A 23353-nucleotide genomic window follows, 5' to 3' on the forward strand; every position below is an offset into this window, starting at 1 on the left:
AGAAAAGGTTCTACATATCTTGCAATCTTTTACCTTGTGTTGAAGGTAAAGGCAGCAGATGCAGTCCTTATGTGACTTCAGAATGCAGCCTCTTTTTTCCACACGAACCGCACAACCTGAAGAGGCCCTTCTTAGAAGATTCAGACATGTTTGAAGAAATACTGGTAAGAAACTGAGAAAAAATTAGCAGAACTCGGGGAGACGTGCGGGAGAAAATCTGAGGAACCTAGCCTCTCTTGTGATTCTTCTAGAGGGTGCCGTCGCCGGATTGGCTGTTGCTTGGATTTGGTTCATTTTACAAAATAAGGTGGATAGGCTATGGCACTGATTTTGCATTGCATGGTAGCCTATGGTAATTTTATCTACTGCTTTTACATGTATACCTTGGGACTCCCACTACGACAGGGATGATTCAAGCATGTTAATCTATGAAACATCCAATACTGGAGAACAAGGGAAATGGAGTGGGGTGCTCACCTGACCACAAGAACACCCCTGTGGGGGGGTCCTGACTCCCAAGAGTGACAGCCTTGAAGGGTTTTTGTGGGTGGGACAAAATTGGCACTTCAATCCTGGCAGAAGTCTGGGACGCTAATAGGGTGGTGCCATTTACTCATTTGCAAATGGACTATTGGATGTCAGCCACTCAATGTTTGAAGTATGCCCACCTGCGAGTTGCTCTTCAGCACAGCATCCACCCTGACGTGGAGACGCAGGAGGATGCTCTGATGGAGATGCGACTGCTGGATGGCTTAGTAGAAGACAAACTGATTTCCCTCACATATGAGTGTTTGATGAGAAATACACAATCCCCTTCGACAGGCCTGCAAAATCAATGGTCCTGATATTTTGTAGACCTTGATGAAGACGACTTGCGTGGCACTCATCTTTCCAGTGGAGGTGTCCATTTGGCACCTCTCCGACTCATTCAACTTAAACTTTTACATAAAATGTACTATACAAGTGTGCTGCTTTGCAGACTGGGTAAGGTGACAGATGCCCATTGTCTCAGGGGGGTGTGGCCAGGAGGGCACTTTATACCGTACGCTCTGGGGTTGTCCTAAAATTGGGCACTTTTTGGAGGCAGAACAGGAAATGTTGGAAGAAGCAACAAGTAAACCCCTGAGGCTTCAACCTAGACTTGCACTATTTGGTGTATGGGGACAGACCGATCATATGCGATACCACAATCATGTTAGTCAATCTAGGATGCATGGAGGCAAAACGGGATATTGTCAAAAAATGGGGCTCAGGGAGAGGTGCGCCCGCCATTCTGGTGCCCAGCGGAGAGTGCCTACCAGCGGCAGATTGGAGCGGAGGGGCCCTGAGGCTCCGGTGGCGGCAGAGTGGTCTGCAGGGCTGGACTTGCCCGGAGGGGTCTGCAGCTGTGGTGGCCGGCGCGTCAAGCCAGGTGAGGTGGAGGAGCTGGGCCCGATCCCGGCGGAGGTGCAGCACGCTAGATAAGGCCCTGCGGGACGTCGTGCGCACTGGGGCTCACCCCCCCCTCCTGCTCCTCTCATCCTGGACTGGACTCCTTGGCAAATGCTTGGCGGCGGTGGGGTGGATCGGAGGCCAGATCGGGCCTCGGTGGGGGTTGAGAGCTGCGGAGCTCTGTGGCTGGACGCTGGCGGTCCTGAGCGAGAGAGCGCATCGGGGCTGCGTTCCGGGCCGGGAAGCAGAGCTCCTGCTGTGGGGGATCACTGTGGTTGCAACTGAAACTATCCTCTCTCCTGGAGGTTAATAGCGGATGGTGGCTTGAGCGCAGGGTTCTTCCACGGCTACGACTGTGAGACTGCCCTTGGGACTTGCGGGCTGTGTGTGGTCCACCTGGAGCACGCTGGTGTGCCTTCGGCGGTGCCCGACATCGGTGCTGCTGGTGGCGACAGACTGAGTGGTGGGGAGTGCCATCGCCTGGGGCCGGATGGAGCCACGATGACGCAGGATCGTACAGGTGGAGGCCACTCCAAGCAGGGGACCTTAGATAAATTCACAGAGACGGGCCTGGCTGCCGGGGCGGCAGGGTCGCAAAACCAGACGCCGGACAATGCGGCGTTATTGGCGGCCATCACCCAGCCTAGGGATATGCTGGACGCTAAAATCCGGGTGGTGGGATCAGACGTCATGCTACTTCGCCAGGATCTGAGGAACGCGGTTGAGCACATTACTGGCATGGAGAGCCGCATATCTGAGGTGGAAGATGACGTGTCTATCCTGAAAAAGAAGGTCGCGGACATGGAAAAAATACAGAAGGGCCTGGCCATGCATGTCGAGGATGCTGAGCAGCGGGCTCAGCGGAACAACCTACACTTTGTGGGATTGCCGGAGGGCTGTGAGGGGGACAATGTGGAACGTTTCCTTACCAAGTGGCTGGAGGGCTGGCTTCCCCCAGATGTGTTGTCTTGCTGTTTTGTGGTGTAGCGAGCTCACAGGGCCCTGATGAAGAAACCCCCCGCGGGGGCCCATCCATGACCGATCATCACCAAATTACTCAATTTCTAAGATCGGGACACCATCCTGCGGCAAGCGAGGGTCAAGGCCTCCCTTACGTTTAGCAATGAGACCATCCTTATCTTCCCAGACTATACATGCATGGTGCAGCAGCAGCGACAGTCTTTCCTTGCGGCGAAGGCCCGCCTTCGGGGTCTCAAGCTTCAATATGCCTTGCTCTACCCTGCGCGGTTGAGAATTATCTTTAAATCCAGTACGACTCCCCAGAGGAAGGTTTTAAATGGACAGATGAAACTGAAATTTCGTGTCAATACACCCCCGGGACTCTGACTCCTCCGAGTGGAATGGCTCGTGAGGGCCTTCGGAGCTAGCAACGGCGCCACAGGAGATCACAATCTGGACACAGTTCTCGCTCTGGTTCCCAGCTTCGGCAGCAGGATCAGACACCAGAACGGCGAGCTGAAGCGGAATGACATTTGGGACTCGCGAGCAGACCTCAAAGTATGGTATGATTGGATGTCCGGATGGGTATTCTCTTTAGGGCCGAGAGCCTAGCCCCGTAGGTGTGGGTGGTAGATGGTGAAGTCCTAAAAGTTGTGGGTTGTCATTGGGGGATCCATTGGAGGGGGTGGTTCTTGTCCGCGGTTAGGGACTAGGCTACGGTCCGACCGAGACAGGTGCTTCTATGTTGGGGAGGTACGGGGTTGGGGATGGAGGGGGGGTTGGCGAAGGGGCTTGGGGGGGTTGTCTGCTCATGTGTTATTGCCATGTATATGCCACATTGTTTGCAAGCTGAGTCACAGAGACACCTTCAGCTTACATAATACACATCAATCATGTCTGACGTGGAGGGGGGAGGGCGGGTAGGGCCCGGCTCCCTGCGCATACTCAGTTGGAAAGTGGGCGGGGTGCTAGATAAGGTGAAGCGGGCGGTTCTTCAGTTTGCAAAAAGAGCCGGGGCGGATGTCCTACTACTCCAGGAGACATTTGCTTGGGATGAAGGCATTATACTTGCAGCGCTTTGGGTTCCATCAGGTCTTCCACTCGGGCTTCACGCGAGGCTAAAGGGGGGTGGCGATCCTCATTCACCGCTGGGTTTCCTATGCACACTACAAACTCTGGACGGACATGCAAGGGCGCTATGCCATCGTACAGGGCAGGATGGGGGGGGGGCGGGTGACCCTGGGTAGCGTCTATGCCCCACCGCCGCTGCAGTGGCCCCTCGTGGAGCAATTTATGTCGCTTTGAGGCGACATGCCGGATACCTTCTCTGTTGTTGGGATGGGGGGGGCTGGAATGACGTCATGGATCGGGGTAGCGATAGATGGAGGACCGGGGCGTCTGGCGGGGAGGGGGGCCCCCCTACTAAACTTCGTGCCCTGGCCACAGGCCTTGACTGGACGGACGTTTGGAGATACATGCATGGCTCATACAGGGAATACACCCACTTTTCCCCGGTACAAGATTCATTTTCCAGACTGGATTATATCTTTGTTCCCAGGGGGCTGACATCTAGGATACTATCGGCAGACATATTACCGAGAGCTTTGTCTGATCATTTGCCAGTGGTCCTTAGGTTCAGAATCGGCCCGAGCAGACAGCCCTTTAGGTGGCGCATGTCAGGGTGGCACCTGTTGAACGAGGACTACAGGGAGCACTTGACCAGAGAAATAGATAATTATTTGGGCACTAACGTGGGTTCCGTTAAATTCTCAACCACCCTTTGGTAAGCCTTAAAGCCCACTTTGCGGGGCGTCGACATTTCCTGGTGCGCGGCAGCGCGTAGGGAGAGGCGGCGGGATTTGGTGCAACGGGAGGCGGATCTGGAGGTACTGGAACGTAGGGGTCACGTAACGGGTGGTGGACCTACCAGACGACAGCTTGTGCTGGCTCAGCAGCAATATACCGCAGTGTTGATGGAGGAGGCTCGGCAGGCATGGCTGGCCATTCGTAGTCGGGTGTACCAGTGAGGTGATAAATCAAGCAAGATGCTGCACCGCTTGTGCCAGGGCAAATTCCACACTCCGCCACTGCCCCAGATATTGGACTCGGAAGGGGTGCCAGTGCTTGAGCCTCCGGCCATCGCGGAGAGTTTCGCAGCATATTATGAGGAGCTATACGCGCCACGGGAATGCTTGGCAGGCGATGTTATTCAGCGGTTTATTGATGCTCTCCCCCCGCGGTCGGTGTCAGGCGAAGTCCAGGAGCAATTGGATAGGCCCCTGTCCGATGATGAATTGGGTGCAGCTTTGGGAGAGCTCAATCCTGGAAAGGCCCCGGGCCCCAACGGCTTTCCATGGGAATTTTTCAGGCGTTTTTTGTGCAGCTGGGCCCGCATCTCCGCCCAGTGGTAGAGGAGGCATGTGAGGGGGGTTCGCTCCCACCAGATTGGAGGCACGCGGAGGTTGTGGTCTTCTTAAAACCGGGTAGACCCCCAGAGAGCCACGCATCCTACCGCCAAATCTCCCTCCTCAATATTGAGGCTAAGGTCCTAGCGAAGGCGTTAGCTAACCGGATCAAGCCCCATATAGTGGACTTAATTCACCCAGATTAGGTGGGGTTCATGCCTCGAAGGGCGACTCGTCATAATATTAGATGAGCCAACATCGCGATATCGGCGTGGAGGAATCTGGGGGAGCAGGCAGCGTTATTCCTGGCGGATATGGACAGGGCCTTTGACTCCTTGAGTTGGATATATTTGTTCGCATTGCTGCGCCGCCTCAACTTTGGCCCGCGCTTCATGGCCTATCTGCAATTGCTGTACACGGACCTTACGGCGTCGGTACGAGTGGGAGGGGCAGTCTCTCGCTCCTTCCAGGTCCAGCGGGGTACACGCCAGGGCTCTCCCCTCCCTCCCTATCTCTTTGCGCTCTCCATGGAACGAACCCTTGACGGCGTGGGTGCGTAGGCGTGGGTGCGTATAGACGCCCAGCTCATGGGCTTTAGGTGGTCAACGGGCCTCACAGAGAAAATAACACTATGCCGACGACGTTTTGTTTTTCCTCACTGACCTGGACCGGTTGGGACCGCGGTTGCTACGTATTTTACAGATCTTTGGTGAAACCTCCGGCCTTTATATGAACCCGGGCAAATCGACACTATGGATTTTGGGCGGACAGGGGCAGGTAGGAGCATGGGCCTCTGGTCTTCAGCTGGCGTCTGAAGGGATGAAATACCCAGAGGTGTACCTGTCGGAGGAGGCGGCTGTCTCCCGGGAACGCAATCTTGCCCCAGTGTGGGACCGAACACGCGATGACCTGAAGGTTTGGTCCAGTATGCCGCTAAAGATATATGGCAAATCGGCCATCTTTAAAATGGTGGCGCTCCCTCGTCTACTTTACCAATTGCAGAATCATCCCTACCGGATTCCGTTCCGCTGGTTTCCGTGTAGAAGCGTGGTTTAGTGGTTAGAGGCGGCAGACCCAGAAGCTGAGATCGGCCGTGGACCAGGGTTCGATTCCCCGCCTCGGCGGGTCTCGGGCTCAAAATTCCACGGAGTCGACAATTCTCGCTCTGGTGCCTACTCGACTCACGGGGTCACACTCTGCGACTCTGGGCAATAGCTTGCCTAATCTCCACTATGGCCCCTCGCGGCGGGATGCCTGGCTTTCACCTTGTGGATACCCGGCCGGGGTATCTCACAGGGGAATACCAGGACGGGTTCCCTAAGCAAGCGCCTTGAGGCCCCTGGGTTAAAGTGCGCTATATAAATCGAAACACATTTACATTTACATTTCAGCAGGTTAACTCAGCGCTGGGTGGGTTTCGTTGGGAGGGGGGGGGGGGGGGTGGTAGGGTGGGGACTGTACGGGTGGCGTTACGTACGTGCTCATATACAGGAGGGCTAGCCACCTCTTTTGTTATCTCCTAGTATCAGGCGGCGCACTTGCTGGTGCTCAACGAGTGATGGTATGGCGATAGGGGCGATCCGAACTACGCAGTCAAAAGGCACTTAATGGGTTCCGCGTCTGTCCATACGCTGTTTTCCGCCTCGCTGAGGAGGTGCCTTCCCTCCGTCACACAGGTGGTGTTCTATGTTTGGAGGCAAACGCTGGTTAGGATGGGCTGGTGGAACGTGCTTACCCAAGACTCATCTCTGGAGAAATGGACGCCTTCCCCGCCTGGATGCATTACAGGGTTTCCAGGGTTGGGATGCGATCGGGGTCTCCACCCTGGGCGACGTCATGTCGGGCTGTACCCTGAAGTCCTTTCAGAACTTGCAAGAGGATTATGGGATGCCTCGTGCCTAATTCTTCCGGTACCTTCAGTTTAGGCGCGCATTGACGCCTTACCTGAAGAACCTAAATTCCCTTCCCGAGTTTAGCCCCCTGGAGGCCAAGGTGTTTATGGGTAACTACCAGATAAAAAAATCTCCCGTATTTATCAGACCTTAGTCTACCATTGTTCAATGGACCTACACAGACTCAGGACGGCGTGGGGGAGGGATGTTGGGGACTTGGAGGAGGACTGGGCGGAGGCCTTGGCAAGTCCGAGGGAAGCGGCTATCTCTACATGACAGATTCATCCAGTTTAAATATTTACATTGCACATACTTTACACGAGAGCGCCTCTGGAGGGCGGGCAGGATTAGTTCCTACTACTGTCTTCGATGTGGCACAGAGGAGGGTACACTCTTGCACACTGTTTGGGGTGTTTGGCGCTGCATAGATTCTGGAATGGAGTGTTTGCTTGTCTGTCTGAGGTATTGGCATGGGAGCTCCCGTACGCACCGAAATTGGCTTTGTTACATGTGATGGAGGGGATTTGGGGGCAATAGATACAAGCGCCACCTGTTGATGGGCCTTACATTGGCAAAGAGGGACATTGCCAGGGCGTGGAAGGCGCCTCGTGCTCCATCTTTGACTGCCTGGAGGAACGGCATATACTTCTGTTTGGGACTCGAGCAACCTGTGTTCGTAGCCAGGGGTTGCCCTCGTAAGCATTTTAAGATCTAGGAGAGGTGGGCGGACTATCGTGGTCTGGATTTAGACTCACCACCTGAGAGGTCCGCCCTCCTAACAAATTGACAGATGGTTCATTGTTTGAGAGCATTGAGTGTCTCGATGGACTGGCAAGCTTTATTATGTTTTATATTGTGCTTAGGTGGCAGCTTCAAGGCAACGGGGGGAGGTGGTGTTGGGAGGGGTTGTTTGTTTCTTTATAAAAAGTCTAGGATGTTTTTGCTGCTATAGTGATGTGTGCAGTAGTCTCCGGTTTCCGGAGCTATGCAATCTATGTGAACTATGACTAATAAAAATTAAACAAAAAAACAAAAAAAAAGGGGCTCAGCCATTTGCGATGTTGAGAAACGCCTCAACATCACAAATGGCTGGATTGTATGGATTATTGTAGAATAATGGAGAGGAGGTCTTTCGAGGCCAGGGTTGTGAATGGAAATATGAGAATAACTGGGGTGGCGGGGTGATTGGGTCTCTGGGTGTGACTGAAGGAAGCATCTATGGGGGTGTTACCTGTTGATTGGGGTAACGTTCATGACGTAGGACCAAGAGATGTCTTAGGCTAGATCCGCTGGTGTGCTGTCCGCTTGAAGCGGATGCTGTATAGATAGAGACGAACTGGACTTGACTTATCTCATGTGTAAATGGATGCATATACTGTGGTGTTGGAGGGGGGTTTGAGCTTTGCTATGGTGTTTTGGTTGACATTGCAATAAAAAAACAAGCATTTGCAATGCAATAGGTCTCGCCTTATTAAAGTTTGAGCTATTGGTGTTGCATTATTTATTAATACCAATAGTTCGAACTTTAATAATGTGAGACGACCTATTGCATTGTTGGCAATTCTCAGGTTTCTCATTATTGGTGTATTCCGAAGAGAGAGAGACAACTGACGCTATGAAACAAAACTGGAGGGCCTCCTCAAAAAATAACCCTGACAAGAAGTGCAGATGACCAGAGGTGGGGTCTACAAAAAAGTCATGTGAGACAAAGTAAGAATCTGATCACACACGTGTACTTTACCAGAAGTGAATCAGTACTAGCGATACATGGCTAGAGTCATATGTGCAAACTTATCAAAAGTCGACATGTTTCACTGAGATGTCATACTAGCATTTTCATAGGGATCAACACTTAAAACTTGAGTCCCAAAGAAAGAAGAGGTGACTCAAGGACAAATCTGAAATAAAGACTCAAACAGTAACACATACTGGATAACGTAGCATATCATTTCTGAAAAGCATGGACAACCGCAAACAATTACAAATAAACAGAAATACATTGACCCACTAATCACCAATAAGCTACTGCAATCTAATTAGACAGGTAGGCTGTGAACAGTAAAGCCTCAAGTACACATGGAGTGTAGAGAAAAAAATTATATAAGGCATGTAAAGGATCACCAAAAAATGCATAATTCGCTTCTGAATCAGTCAAATAGGTCACAATTTATAGTTAATGATGCCAGACTACCGAGGGCAACTAGATAGGGTCTCAAAAAGGTATTCCTCATGTCTTCTTTGCTGAGCTGTTGGGCATGGAGCAATACAATACTTCATTGTCAGGTGGTGACAATGGAAGAAAAGTAACATCTTAGGCACTCGTGGTGTGAAAGAAAGAAAAGAAAGAAAGAAAGAAAACACCACAGGGTTTAGCACAATACATATCAATTTGGGCTAAAATACATTGAAGTCGTCCAAGGGGATTTACCACCGCACAGAATAATCTCTTACACGCTGCAGAAGCCACTGCATTGGCATGGAAGTGGAACCTAGGAATGGCGACGTGTAGCTGGCATACCACAAGGGCTCCTCAGTAGAAACTAACAAGGGACTACACTAGGAGGCCCTGAACAACACCGTACTGAAAGGTCCTGGTCAATTGAGAGAATTCCTAAGTTTCCAGGAAAACGCTTTGTGAGGTCCACGTAAATGTCACAAAACATTCTACAGCCATATATGACGTCTGAATGCGGTTTCACAATCTTACAGGGGTGACATCTTTCATTAAGTTTGGTTTTTAAAGACTGGGCATGTGTCATGAACTCATCAGAGGAACTTTAGTTTCTCCTGTGCGGTCAGATTGTCGCTTCACGAATGCATAATCCATAATGTACAGCGGAGCTTGTCCACTTTTCTAAATAAAGCTTATACACTTTTCTTTAACTGCAGCCATAACTAGGACACCCCAGCCTTTACAAAGCAATTGCACCACATGCTTACGTCCTATTCACAAGAACCAAACAGTGGTGCATGCCAGTGGTGGCTGGTGACATTTGAAAGTGGCGGAGCGTAAAAGTCGCCAGCAAACCTATCATAAGGCAGGATCGGGAGGAAAAAAAAAGTGTCCTATGAGGTCACTGTTGCAACATTGACAGCACCCCCACTCTGACAACTGTTCCAGCACCACTGCAGCATTAAATTATGGCACCCCAGATCCATTGACCATGACCCAATGCACTTCTATTGTGGGCCTGAGGATGCTGATGGTAAGTGCTGCACTTTTTTAGCAGCATCCTCAGGCCTAGAATAGAAGCTGCACATTTGCTGTTCATTTAAGTGGGAAAATTGCATTTCACTGCAGATTTCTTCTCATTTTCCCTGTGTTGTCGCAACTGCAGTGTGCAGGAGGTGCATTGTGCACAGTGGATGCATTTTGAATGAAAGGCACTTTCAAACCAGGAAATATGATTTGGACGTCACCAGTTAGGCTAACATTTTAGGGCCAGGTTTAGCATCCCTTCTGCTACTTTCAAGCAATTATAGAATGCCTTATAACAATAGAACATATATTCTATTTTTAGAAGGTGTTCTATTATTACTTGTACGTTGTAGAACGAATGCTGGGCCCACAGTCACTAGGACTGCTGCAGTGGCAGTGCTAGAACAAAAATACAGCTTGTTGCCACTGCAATTCCATTGTACGCAACTACTGGAGTTATACAAACAACGGCTATGGATTCTGTGTGGTGCAAATCAAGATACACTGCAGATCTGCTAAACCTCAGATCAGCGTCACATGATCAGAGGGTGCATCAAAGATAATGCTGGGATTTCCTTCCCCAAAATAAACAGACTACAACCTGAGCCCGTTATAATTACCACCACTATATCTACCCACCCAGAAAGGCAGCCAGAGACATCATCTGTTTCCAGGCCCCTCTTCATATGTCCCGATGAATGGTTTTATTTCTTGCATTTTGAGTGCCTGCTTTCAGAAAACCACTGTTTTATTCAGGCAGCAAAAGCCATTTGTCAGTACATAAACAAGGAGACCGTAAACATTGGGCTGTAAAGTTCAGTGAAGAACATTCCAGCATTGCTTTTCACTCTGATGAACTTGTAACTTTAAGAGTTTGGAGAGTTCACAAAACTTTATTGACAAGAACTCTTAAAGTGACAAACGCAGCCCTGCGCAAACGGCGCTTCCTAATGTAATGTGATGTACTGGATGGCTTAATTAGCTCCAGTGAGTGCACTGAAGCGAGGCTCAAGACAGACAGGCAATATGGAACAGGTAAAAGTGTGTACATGCATGTCCGCTGACCACGTCACATCTGCACAAATAACCACACAATTTCTGTCTACCTGTCTCTCGTTTAAGGCAGGGGCTTCCATAAGGTGCGGGTAATATCGCTGCCTTATTGCACCGCCAGCATCTGCACAAATAGTTCAGTATTTTTGATGGGAGCTACAAACGAAGTCATCCTGCATTGGGGCACCATAGGAAAATAAAACAACTCTTTTACAATTCCTGCTATCGCAAGCCCACTTTTGTCCACTTTGCAACATAGTATGATTGGACAAAACAAGGCATGCAAACCTTCCACATGAACGCTGTATTTCCAAACATTATTAAGTTAACAATGAATCTTTGGACTACTTCGTCTCGTGAAAGTCACAGATTAAAAAAAGGTACCATATTTAGACGGTGGATGCCCCATACGTATTATTACTAATGCATAATCGCCTACCTCACTTGTATCGCGACAGACCATGGCAGGGAGGAAAGGAACTTAGGAAGCTTGGAACGCGCATGCTTTTTGTGAAGTGACAACTCTGCAATTGATTATTATATAGGTACTGGTAGCCCAGAAAATAAAGAAAGCAGACTTACTCCAGCTGATTTATGGATCGCCATTCCCCAAGACTCTAAGATCACTGCGTGTGAGAGGCTGGAGGGCGAGAATGTGCAGTGCTCTGCTGCGACTGTGGCCGGTGCCCGTCCTGAGCAATGCAGACTCCCGCCTCCTATTGTCTAATCAGGAGGCCTGGGACTCAGGCAATGGGAGTGCACCGGTTGTTGCACCCACTGCCCTGCCCCTTGCCATTGATTTCAGTGGCGTGCTGCTGAAGACGCCTAGGGCGCAGCACAGGCGCCCCATTTGAAAGCAGGCATTTTCCGCTTTCTTTGGCCACTCCCTTCATGATGACATCACTCCTGTCACATGTGCTTCCAGGGCGAGCAATATTCCTCACCCCAACCAGCACATGCGCAGTTCTCTGACCTGCTGTGACCTCGTTCTTGACTCCTCGTCCCTTGAAGAAAACAAACAAATGATGAGTCAGACAATTTAATTTGTGATTGGCACACGGGGCAGTGAGCACTTTTTTGAGGCTGCTACACTGCGTGCGGCGTCTCCCTACTCTTCCTGCCCGATCCTCGTCCTGAGGCTAGTGGGGCAACGCCCCATTCGCCCCTATGTGCCAGCTGCCACTGGTGCACGCGCATCACAGAGGAGCGAGGGCTAGGGAGCGAGGCGAACGCGCGCTGCTGCGCGTGCGAGCCACCGACGGGAATGAACGGAGCAAAGGCGGGACATGTGTCCGCCTTTGCCCAATTGCTGGCTGGCTTTTTTTTTTTTTAAAGCACGCGAAAGCCAATAGAGCAGCGGAAAGAAAAACCACATGCACGAGCGTGTGAGCAGCTTTCAAAACCCCATACAAAAAGACTCTCGCTGCGCGAGCAGTGCTGCACACTGCAACAAATGCGCAAGCCCTAATAAAGCATATTAAAAAAAAAGATTTTTTGAAGATGCTCAATTTTTTTTTTTTTTTGGCATATTTGCGAATGCTTTGTAAGATTATGAGTTTGACAAAGTATTCCTAGTTTGCAGACTAAAAGAGTTGAGTAAGTGCAAACATTGGTGGAGATCAAGATTAAAGGGAAAGTAGAGAAGTGTGCTGACAATGATATAGAGCAACGGTCTTCAAACTGTGGGACGTGCCCCCCTGGGGGGCTGTGGATGGGCTCCCAGGGGGTGCAAATGGGTCTGCAATTACATGTAAATGACGATATCCTGGAAGTGCGCAAAATGCACGATTCCAGGCTGTCTTCATTTACATACAGCATTTAATGCCCATAAAAAGTGTGATGACGGTGCTACTGAGTGGTAAGGGGCAGCGGCAGTGAGTGTGCAGTCGGGGTCAAAGACATGGCTAAAAACAAGAAAATATTCTGTATTTAATTACGTTTTTTTCACCTTCAGGTAACCATCTAAAAACACTCACAAATCTTAAATGAAAAATAAAGGCAAGTTAAACTAATCAAAAGGAAATATACTTTTACCTTATAAAACCTTAGTCGGCTAATGTGATCACTGCAGATGACTGTGTGTGACCAGAGAGTCACAGAATTAAATCCCGATTGATGCAGTGAGGAATAGGGACTTTTGTGCTACAAGGTCCCAGTCTGTGGCAGAAAGCACTGTGGATGTCACTAATTTAAATTGTATTACACTGTATGAAATAGTCTGCAGCACAATCCTGTTTAAGATAATGCAAATGCTTGAAAAATATACATTCATTTTAGTGATAAGCATTCAGACTATAGTGTCATTTTTTTATGTGCGTCCATTAAAAGAGTGCACTCCTTTTAATGGACACATATCATATCTCTCGAAAATAATAAACATTTGACACTATGAAGCCGAGTGACTCCATTAATTAAAAGCTACACTGGCTCCAAAGCAGCCTTTATATTTGGTGATTAACCATTACACATATTTACATTTCTTTCAGGTAGCAGGCGCCTAGGTGAGAAGGCATGTTCTTCTTTAGTACTCTACTGTGTTTCACAGCACTAGAGCCCCTCCCCACACTTTGTGAATGGGTCACTGTACCCCAGTTATGGCAGTCTTATTTTGAAAAAGAACATGGGGCGCATTTGCCTTGCTAGCAAGTCAAGTCATTATGCTTTATTCGAGAATGAACTCATAAAAGCTTTACAGACAACATTAAAAAGCTATTATAAAACATTTAAATCGATTAAAAAAGTAGTAAAAATATATCACGTACATTGTCACATAAAATTTACAGATAAAATATATACACTCTGATTAATGACCTCCTCTTAATTCATTTATCTAAAAACTTTTGTCTAAAGGACCATGACCAGCCAAGAAATGTAGAAGTGGCTATTAGTATAAATAATGAAGAACCAGTACAGATAATTCTTAGAGCCACTGCACTGCTGGTCGTACCTAAATTCTTAACACATGGGAGTGAGCCAGATGCGTCTGGGCTCTACATAGGATTTGCATGCAAATAAAAAGTGACCAATTGATTCGTCATGTGCTCCACAGGATGGGCAAGAACTATTTGAGGGGCCTCCCCACCTGCCTGTTAGGGATTTAAGAGGGAGAGAACCTGCTCTAATCTGGAAAAGCAGCTTCCTATCCCTTGGGCTAGTGATAATGTCCCAGTATGGTTCTAAACTAGGGAGGAACTTTGCTTGCAAAAGTTTTCCAGCCATAGTCTCTTGGTTGATTTAATTCCAAGTCAGTTCTGCCACCTTCTCCTAATAGATCTCTTTAAGGTTAGACTTTGTAGGAAAAGAGGCCATCTCCGGATTTTCCCATAACATGTGGAGGCCTAGTTTCCCAACATTTTCCTTAGTTCATTTAACCATCCTATTTTGTGGAACTCATCTGCATTGATTATATCCTTAAATCCCTCCGCATAGTGTAAGAGTTCAGGTGTAGTCCAAAGTCTTCTCCAATACATAATGGGTCTTAATCTTGCTAAGTCAATTAATGCCTTCTTGCCTAGATCATATCTTAGTGGCAGCAGGGGGGTGCTCTTGGGAAGATTTGTAATAAGTCGAAATAACTTATTTTCCGAAGTTTGTAGTTTTCTAAGGTTCTCATAGCCCCACAACTCTACACCATAAAGTGATGATCCTAAAGCTTTAGCCTCATATACCTGGAGCACAGGTTTTGTTAGAGATTTTCTGTGCTCAGAGCCAAGTGCACCAACTATTTGCCTATGCTTTATAGTTGCAGTGTCTATATGTTTGGTCCAACTTAAATCGTTTGATATGTGGATTCCCAAATATGTAAAAGCATTGACAGTCTCTAATGGGCGATCATTCATAACAATGAGGTTTACGGCCACGAGGAGGATTAAAAACCATTGACTTAGTTTTAGGCACATTAATTTCTAGTCCTTGGTCCTTACAAAATTGATCAAAGATTATTAAGGCGCGTTGTAGACCACTCGGGGTCTTAGATAGAATCAGAGTGTCGTCGGCCAACATTAAAATCGGTATCTTGGTACCAGCCAGTGACGGGGCATCAACATTCTCAGCCAACATGTGGGAAACAACTCCATTGATATACAGTGTGAACAGGGTGGGGGCCATAGAACATCCATCTCGAACGCTGCGCTCCACTGGAAAGTCAGAGGTTACCTCACCATGCCCTCCCCACTGGATCTTTGCATAATTTGCCTCATGGAGCCTCATTAGCATCGTTAAAAGCTCTTCAGGAATACCCAGGTTCTTCAACACTTGCCACAGTTTGGGCCTTGGAACGAGATCGAAGGCGGCCCGTAAGTCTACAAACGCTGCGTAGAGGCTACCCTTCCTCAGTAGCACGGTTTTCCATTGTAGGAGGGTAAAACGGAAGACCTGATCCATCGTGCTTACAGATTTTCGAAAGCCTGCTTGGAATGGTGACAAGGCATTATTTTCTTCGGCCCAGTCCAAAAGTCTGTTGACAACCACCCTACCTATCACCTTTTGGATGGTGTCAATTAGGCTTATGGGCCTATAGTTTCCTGGTTGTGATTTGTCTCCTTTCTTATAGATGGGAATTATAATTGCACATTGCCATGACGCCGGTATATTAGCCCCCTGAGCAACCGCATTCAATAGGAGAAGGATATAATTACACCAGCGCTCCTTGTCGTTGATGAAAAGATCCGCTGGCACCCCGTCTAGACCCGGGGCTCTGCCATTTGAAACTGTACTCAAGGCCAACATAACTTCATTACTGTAGAATAAATTGTCTTTATAGAAAGAAGGTCTATGTTCAGTCATCAAGTTATTGGACTGGGTATCTGCATAATGCGGCTTGAAGTAGTTGTTCCAGTCCTCCGCGGATACATTGTTATCTGGAGGCTCTGGTGAACCCCCCTTGCCCCATTTGACAATGTTCCAGAATAGCCTAATTATGTTTTTTTAACCTTCAGGTAACCATCTAAAAACACGCACACATCTTAAATGAAAAATAAAGGCAAGTTAAACTAATCAAAGGAAATATACTTTTACCTTATAAAACCTTAGTCGGCTAATGTGATCACTGCAGATGACTGTGTGTGACCAGAGAGTCACATAATTAAATCCTGATTGATGCAGGGAGGAATAGGGACTTTTGTGCTACAAGGTCCCAGTCTGTGGCAGAAAGCACTGTGGATGTCACTAATTTAAATTGTATTACACTGTATGAAATAGTCTGCAGCACAATCCTGTTTAAGATAAAGCAAATGCTTGAAAAATATAAATTTTAGTGATAAGCATTCAGACTAGAGTGTCATTTTTTTATGTGCGTCCATTAAAAGAGTGCACTCCTTTTAATGGACACATATCATATCTCTCGAAAATAATAAACATTTGACACTAGGAGGCTGAGTGACTCCATTAATTAAAAGCTACACTGGCTCCAAAGCAGCCTTTATATTTGGTGATTAACCATTACACATATTTACATTTCTTTCAGGTAGCAGGCGCCTAGGTGAGAAGGCATGTTCTTCTTTAGTACTCTACTGTGTTTCACAGCACTAGAGCACCTCCCCACCCTTTGTGAGTGGGTCAGTGCACCCCAGTTATGGCAGTCTTATTTTGAAAAAGAACATGGGGCGCATTTGCCTTGCTAGCATTAGGGCCAGGTCACCATTGTTGTGCACGGAACATAACCCAAGCAACAGGTGAGGGACTAAATGTGCTTTTTTTTGTTGTATTTTAATCAAAGCGGCAGAAAGCTTGCTTCGGGCATCTGTCCTAGAAGTAATGGCCCTGCTGAGTGGGCAGAGTAGACAGTCAGCCTTACTGAGCTGTAGGTATGATTGGTGCTGCAGTTGCATTAGAGGCCGAGGGCATACCTACTGCGGCAGTGTTTGTTGGAGCAATGGCCCAAGGGTGGGGAAATGAAGTCAGAGGGGACACCTTCATTTGGGCATCGGAGAGGTGAGCTGAGAGATGAGAGGGAAAGGGAGGCTGAGAGATGAGAGGGAAAGGGAGGCTGAGAGATGGGAGGGAGTAGGATGATAAGAGATGGGAGTCCATGTTGTTAATAATAGTCAGAAGCAACAGTAAGGCAGTGTCTATCATTAGTGAAACCGGTACAGTGACACTTTTGCCCAGGGGCCACTGCATCACAATTGAGTGTTTTACAATAGAAAGTGGGCATGGGGCTCATTTTTCTTGCTAGCTTTAGGCATATGGTGCCCTTGGCGCAAAAAGTGGTGGCTGCATGCAGTAGCTGATTTTCTTTCAGAAAGAGACTAGACTTGTTTCGAGATCGAAGTAATGGTCAGACATGGTGGGTGGGGAAGGAGAAAAAGACGAAGAGATTGCATACTTCAGGGCTACAACCATCATTAGGGCAGCAGGTGGAGTGCATTGGGGCCCACAGCACCCCAAATATGGGCAGTAGTGGTTTTGGTCAATTCTGTTCCTGATTGATGCTGTTACTTTTTTACAAGTCCCACATGTGTGTGGGCCACGAGTGACGGAAAAGCACCCCTGAAATGAGCTCATGATCTCTGTCCCTGTGATCATGCTCCCCATCCCACTCACCAAATCCTTGCCATATATTATTAGAGGGGGGCCCAACTTCAAAAGATTTTGCTTAGGGGGGGCTCTGATATAGAGGAATGGATAGCGATATAAAGGTGAAATGGGTTTTAGGATTAGAATAGTTAGGAAATGCAAGGAGGTAGCATACATGTAAAGAAGGAATGGACGGTTAGTGGGGGCACTGGTACAAGTACTAAAGCTTATTAGTGGGTGACAGATGAGCTACTGGTTATTATTCTGAGGAACAAAGTTGATCACTCCAAGTTGAATCAGGAAACGATTATTAGATATTTGTCTAGAACGTAGTGGTACATTTCACACCAAGGGGAGGTTACAGATTCATTTTTGGAGGCTTTGCATGTATTTGATGGCGGTGTAGACTGTGTTAGCAGCAACATAGTATGTAAGGTATATAAAGTGCAAGTCTTTAACATCAAGTACTTAGGAGTAAATTTGAATGGGTATCTTTTGCCATATTCAAGGCCATAGTATTTGATTTTTGTTAGGGATAAGTACTAAAGCTAGGTTTTCTTCAGTTGGAGATATTAGCATAGTAACTGCGGTGAAATGCTGAGCTTCATTTTTCAGAAAGTAGGTAATCCCAGGTGAATATGGATTGGTATCAGGCTTGAAGGAAAAGGGAAGCTTTTCTTCTTGGTAGAGTAGATGTGTGTTCTTATCATGCCCAAATAAATGGGATGCTGTAAAGGTTTAACAGGACTTTAAAAGAGGGCACACAAAAAGACAAAAGTGCAGGAAGGAGCTTGAGAGATGAGTTACTGAAGAAAATGAAGTGTGCAAGTGGTCATCACTTTCCACTAAAGGTGAAGCACCCTAGGAGCAATTTAAGGCACGACAGCAAACTGAGAGGTCTGTACTGGTTGGATAAATGATATAAAGGTTGCAAGTAGAGCAATGTACCAAGGCAAATGGATGGAAAGAACTGTTAAGAAATAAGTTGTAAGAAAGATGAGGTTTGAGGCTTATAAACCTGTGCTATGAAGAGAGGTCAATGTAGGTGACCAAAGAGACCCACAGGTCACAAAGTAATGTGATAGAATTGTTCAGAAACAGAATACAAGATGGCTGAATATGGAACGTGTGCAGGATTTCCCTCTACAAGGGCTAGTCGTCTGCCAATATGGTGATGAGAACCAGCAATGAATGTGGAATTGAAGAATCTTCAAGTCCAAGTGGAGATGGTCCACCTCGAAGAACTTTGTCACCGACCTAGTGTAATAACCTAATGATTCTCCTTGTACATAATCCTGATTATGTTCTCTTCGATTTTCCTTCTGTCTAATTTGAAATTGTACTCCATTTTCCTTGAAAGCATGATACATGATGTGAAATACTGTGTGTGAGCAGTGTGTATAGACTACAGAATGTGAACAGTATCCTTGTAGGTTAGAGAGTTTGCAGATAAAGTTGTGTTGGTTTTCCAGGTGGATGGGATGCTTACCTTATCACACCCAGCTTTTCATCACATCGTGGCAAACAAAGTTTGTTTTGAGTCCTCTACCCGACCTAAGCTCATATACTGCATAATCATTGCACACAATAAATGGCAAGACAAAACTTAGAGGAAGTCAGGTAGGAAGCTTGGTTGGCTAATAGGAAATGTGGCGCAGATAGATAGATAGATAGATCGATAGATAGATAGATGTTGTTAAAAGACATAAACCCAGAATGGGATGTAGTGCATACAGATATACTGCTTGAGCGTACCATGCCGGCGGGAGACCATGTAGAGGTGCAGCAATTGAGTTTCACTAAACCTACATGGCACATGTCCTGCCACATTAAACCAACACTGGATTCGCAACAAAGGCTCTGTTTACTGCTCTACCCAAGACTGCAAGAAACTCTTCTACAGTTACATCACAGTTGACCATTAATACTTTGTTTTGTATTGTATTTTAAAAGGCATTAGGGAGGAGAGCAAGTACAGTGCCCTCACTTCGCTGTGACAAGGTTATCAAATGAACTTAAAAATGGGTTCAAACTCACGTTTGGCCTGATCCAGAATGGCTCACTCAGTACCCTTTCGCCAACCCCTGTTCCCAACACAATTCATTAATATTGTTTTTTAAATTTTAAACATTTTCAAAATATATTTTATTTTAATATAACAAAGACATTGTATTCGTCATAAATACAAATGGATACATCATTGCAGTAATAAAAGTGACGGTATGCTGCTAATAAATAATACATACAAAAATACGGAGTGGTAAAGTCCCTGGAGGCCCAGCAACATCAAATCTGACACTATCAGAATGCTGTAATACAATATCCAATGCTTCAGCCAGTGGACCCAACATTAATCAGACATTCATCATCCAGAAATCATATGAGGAACTAGAAACAGGTTATGAGAAACTTGGATTATAGCATGAATTACACTAGAAAAGTCAAAAGAATCGACATTAATTTCAGTACGAATCAGATCAAGGGTCTTAAGGCATGCAAAGATAAAAGCGAACCCAGTTAAGGCAGCATTTCAGCCTATCTGGAATCAATATTAGAACATTCTATAGATGTTGTGATATCGCCCAACACAGACCAGTCTGCTTTGGCCCATTTATGACCTCTTGCAACCGATTAGCCCTGGTCAGGACCAGAACATCACAAGGCTGTAGCAATACAGCTTGAGGGCCTAGGAAAAACACCAAACATGTAACCCTCTGGTTCACATTTGATTGTCCTGCCAATGAGCTTTGATATCATCATACAAAAGTCCAATACCACTGGGCAGGGACATACCATATGATAAAAATCCACTCTCTGCTCGTCACATCTTGGAACCTGTGTTGATGAGCTTCTCTTGCTGACTTGCTGCCATTAAACCTTTTTCAAATAGTGGTTGCCTCCGTGACACATCACAACACACTGCTTAGGGTTCCCCGAGTATATCTTATGAAATCTTTGTGGGTGAGATATGTCCAATAGAAAATGTAGATGTGTAGCAGCTAAAACCTTGCATTGCAACACACCTGTGATCTCGGTAATCTCAAGCCCAAGGTCTGTTTACCACATAACAGTTCCAGCTTCAAGCCCGGCTGCAAAGCATTTTCTAATGTTCACACCTACTGCACTTTTACTTCTCTATTTTATCACACTTAATTGCTGTGACTTTGTGAAGCATTTGTACAGCATGCACGCATTAAGCTCCCGAGTATCAAATGTCTCAAAAACACCTACAGTCATCATGCAGCTTTATGGATTGGTCTGGGGGTTAGGGACACAAGAGCACTACCACTATTTCATAACAGGCAAACAAATATCATCAAGAAGGTTGACAGCAGACACTCTATATATACCCAATGCCTGTCACTGGTGGTACCAAATAATTCATCACAAGACATACCAACTGTAACAATGGTGTTCATACATAATGGACTGTTAGCGGGATGGCAGATGGTATATCAGTAATAAGTCTATGTTGCTGGAAATAAGTCAAAGACCCATTTGATCGCTACTCAGTGAAATCTTGGACTGGGGCAGATGGAATGCGCAATACCTTTCATATTCTAAAATACAATCTTAAAAACTCATCATATCACTTCGGTTCCCCTTTCCCATTATCCTCACATTCACCTTTACCTCTCCCCTTGTATGTGACTCCCCCTTTCCACACTGGTTCTTTCATGTGTTTCACCTCTTCTTATTTTCCTAAAGTCATAGCATTTAGTGCTCTCCACCAACCATCCCGGACTCTTTCCTTAACAGAAATGTACTGACTTCCAGTTTGTCTCTTAACTAAAGTAACTCATGTTTCAAGAAAGCGATTCCAAGTTTTGTATGCTGTACAGCACATTGACACAGCCTAGGTGGAATAGCACGCTTAGAAAGAAAGGAATACCATTTATTAAACTGCGATCAGCCTTTCTTAGATTGCCAAGTTATGTATGTTTTTTCTTAGAATTTACTGCTGATGATTATTTACATCCTGAAACCTGGATACCTGAAAGACTTATCACAGTCCAGTACTGCATAGTATTGTTGGTCTGTCCTCTTTGCTTTTTATTTTTCATTCCCTAAAAAAAATGAAGGATACATTTTACTTTCCTCATCTCAACCAACCAGTTGTGACTGTCGTCCTTTTATATGTCTTTCACAATTCTATGCCATATGGGAAAACTGTGGCTTTTCGACTAAACACACGGCTGTGTTGACAATTGGGTTATAGCAAAAACACGGGTAATTATTACAATACAGGTTATTCTTCAATTTAGCAAACGAGAAGGACATTAAACATATTTCCACAGTTACTTGTAGTAAGTGCCATGCGTTAAAGGCCGTATTCCAATTGACTCAATGTTTCTGTTGCCAAGCAAACATGACAAAACACAATACAATCTGTGACGTGATATTTTGTGAAATCTTAACAGCTGCATGATTCAGTTACAACGATGCAGCGATGTCACACATAAGATGAATGAAAATACACTTACCTCAGGAGGAATACTATCATCGGAGTCCGAACTGTCATCATATTCACCCCCATCTAGGCTCATCTGGAGCAACTGGTCAATAGTGGCATCCACAGCACCATTATTAGCCCTCAGAACACACTCAATAATGTCATATTCCATATTTGGGAACATTGTCTTAAAATCCTCCATGGCCTGGTTAAATTCCAGTCTTCTAACCTGCCTTGCAGGTCGGCTGTTGTTGAGTTCTTGCGCCGAAGCACTCCTTGAGCTGCCATTGCTACTGCTCCGACGGAACAGACTTGTCATTTTTGATACCTGTTTTTGAAAAATGTTTACTTTTTAAAATGTACCAACTTTCAGGGGAAACGATAAAGGGGAAGAAAGAAGTGCCTTGAGGCGTTTCAGGAAGATGCTATGTAGCCATGCTCCAGATCCTACCATAAGCAATCCAGTCTTTCCTCCGAAAATACCACAAAAGACGTCAGCAGGATTGATTCTTCACACAGTAATATCTTTTCCGGTTAAATCGTCCACAGTGCCACATTTAATTTTGAGCGTGAAGCATGTTCCATCTATAAACAAACAAATTAGGAAATGAGAGAGAATAAATATCATTCAAACATTTGTTAGCAGTTATTTTTAAAATATTTGAGATCTCAGTTGAATTGTATTTTCAGGTCGAGCTATTTAGAGCTCTGACATATTGTAGGGGAACAACACTCTTGAACAAGCGGATTCGTCCCAATGCATGTGATCTATTGAAGCGTGAAGCTTCGCCAGCGCGCGCTTGGCCTCACTCACACCCCATATGCTCGTTCCCTCCCACTCGCTCGCTCCCCCGCCCCCAGACCACCAGGCTCTTGAAGCAGCTCTAATTACCCCAACATTCCTCCCTCGTGTTTGTTTCTTGTTTTATTGCCGAAAGGCGTTACTTTTGCGGCCGCGCGGCCAATGCTTTTTACGACTGTCTATACACAGTCTTTATTTATCTCAATGAACACCGTTTCTTTGCCTGATAGCGGACATACACCTCACGCATTTGTGCACCGGAATGCACGCACTCACTTTTATGAAATTTTTTTACTCCATACTGTTCGGCGCTCTCTGTGAGGTAATGTTTATCTCACGATTGAGCCAGCACATCGGCGCCCGTTCTAGGAGCCTGAGACATAGCAGCCACATGTGACATCCGCCTCCTCTCCCCACGGAATCATGACCAAAGTCTTTCCACTCTTGCGGTCAGTTGTTTTTATGATAATTTTGAGTTTGGTTGTTCTTTATTCACCTCAGTGGACAATGCATTGTTGGCAACACTTTATTTCTGTGGTGAAGTTGCCAGCTCAGGAGTGTTTACTTTGTGTCAGAGCGTGTCATGCTTGAACTCAAGTGTCTCGCCATTTCCTCAGCTTAACTCCTCCTTCTACTAAAAGC

At 46.3% G+C, this 23353-nt stretch overlaps 1 protein-coding gene across 6 annotated transcripts in view; it reads right to left on the minus strand.

Moving 5' to 3' along the window:
* The window catches only part of CUEDC1 (CUE domain containing 1), a 673926-nt gene that overhangs the window by 299873 nt on the left and 350700 nt on the right, over positions 1-23353 (minus strand). For all 6 annotated transcript variants that reach the window (XM_086954843.1, XM_086954846.1, XM_086954848.1 and 3 more), the window contains one exon: positions 21941-22494. In XM_086954843.1, coding sequence (XP_086810969.1) covers positions 21941-22228 — 288 coding nt within the window. In that variant the 5' untranslated portion in view covers positions 22229-22494. The remainder of the gene's footprint in view (positions 1-21940; positions 22495-23353) is intronic.

The sequence above is a fragment of the Lissotriton vulgaris genome, chromosome 2_1 (genome assembly GCF_964263255.1).
Source record: "Lissotriton vulgaris chromosome 2_1, aLisVul1.2, whole genome shotgun sequence".
Classification (NCBI taxonomy): domain Eukaryota; kingdom Metazoa; phylum Chordata; class Amphibia; order Caudata; family Salamandridae; genus Lissotriton; species Lissotriton vulgaris.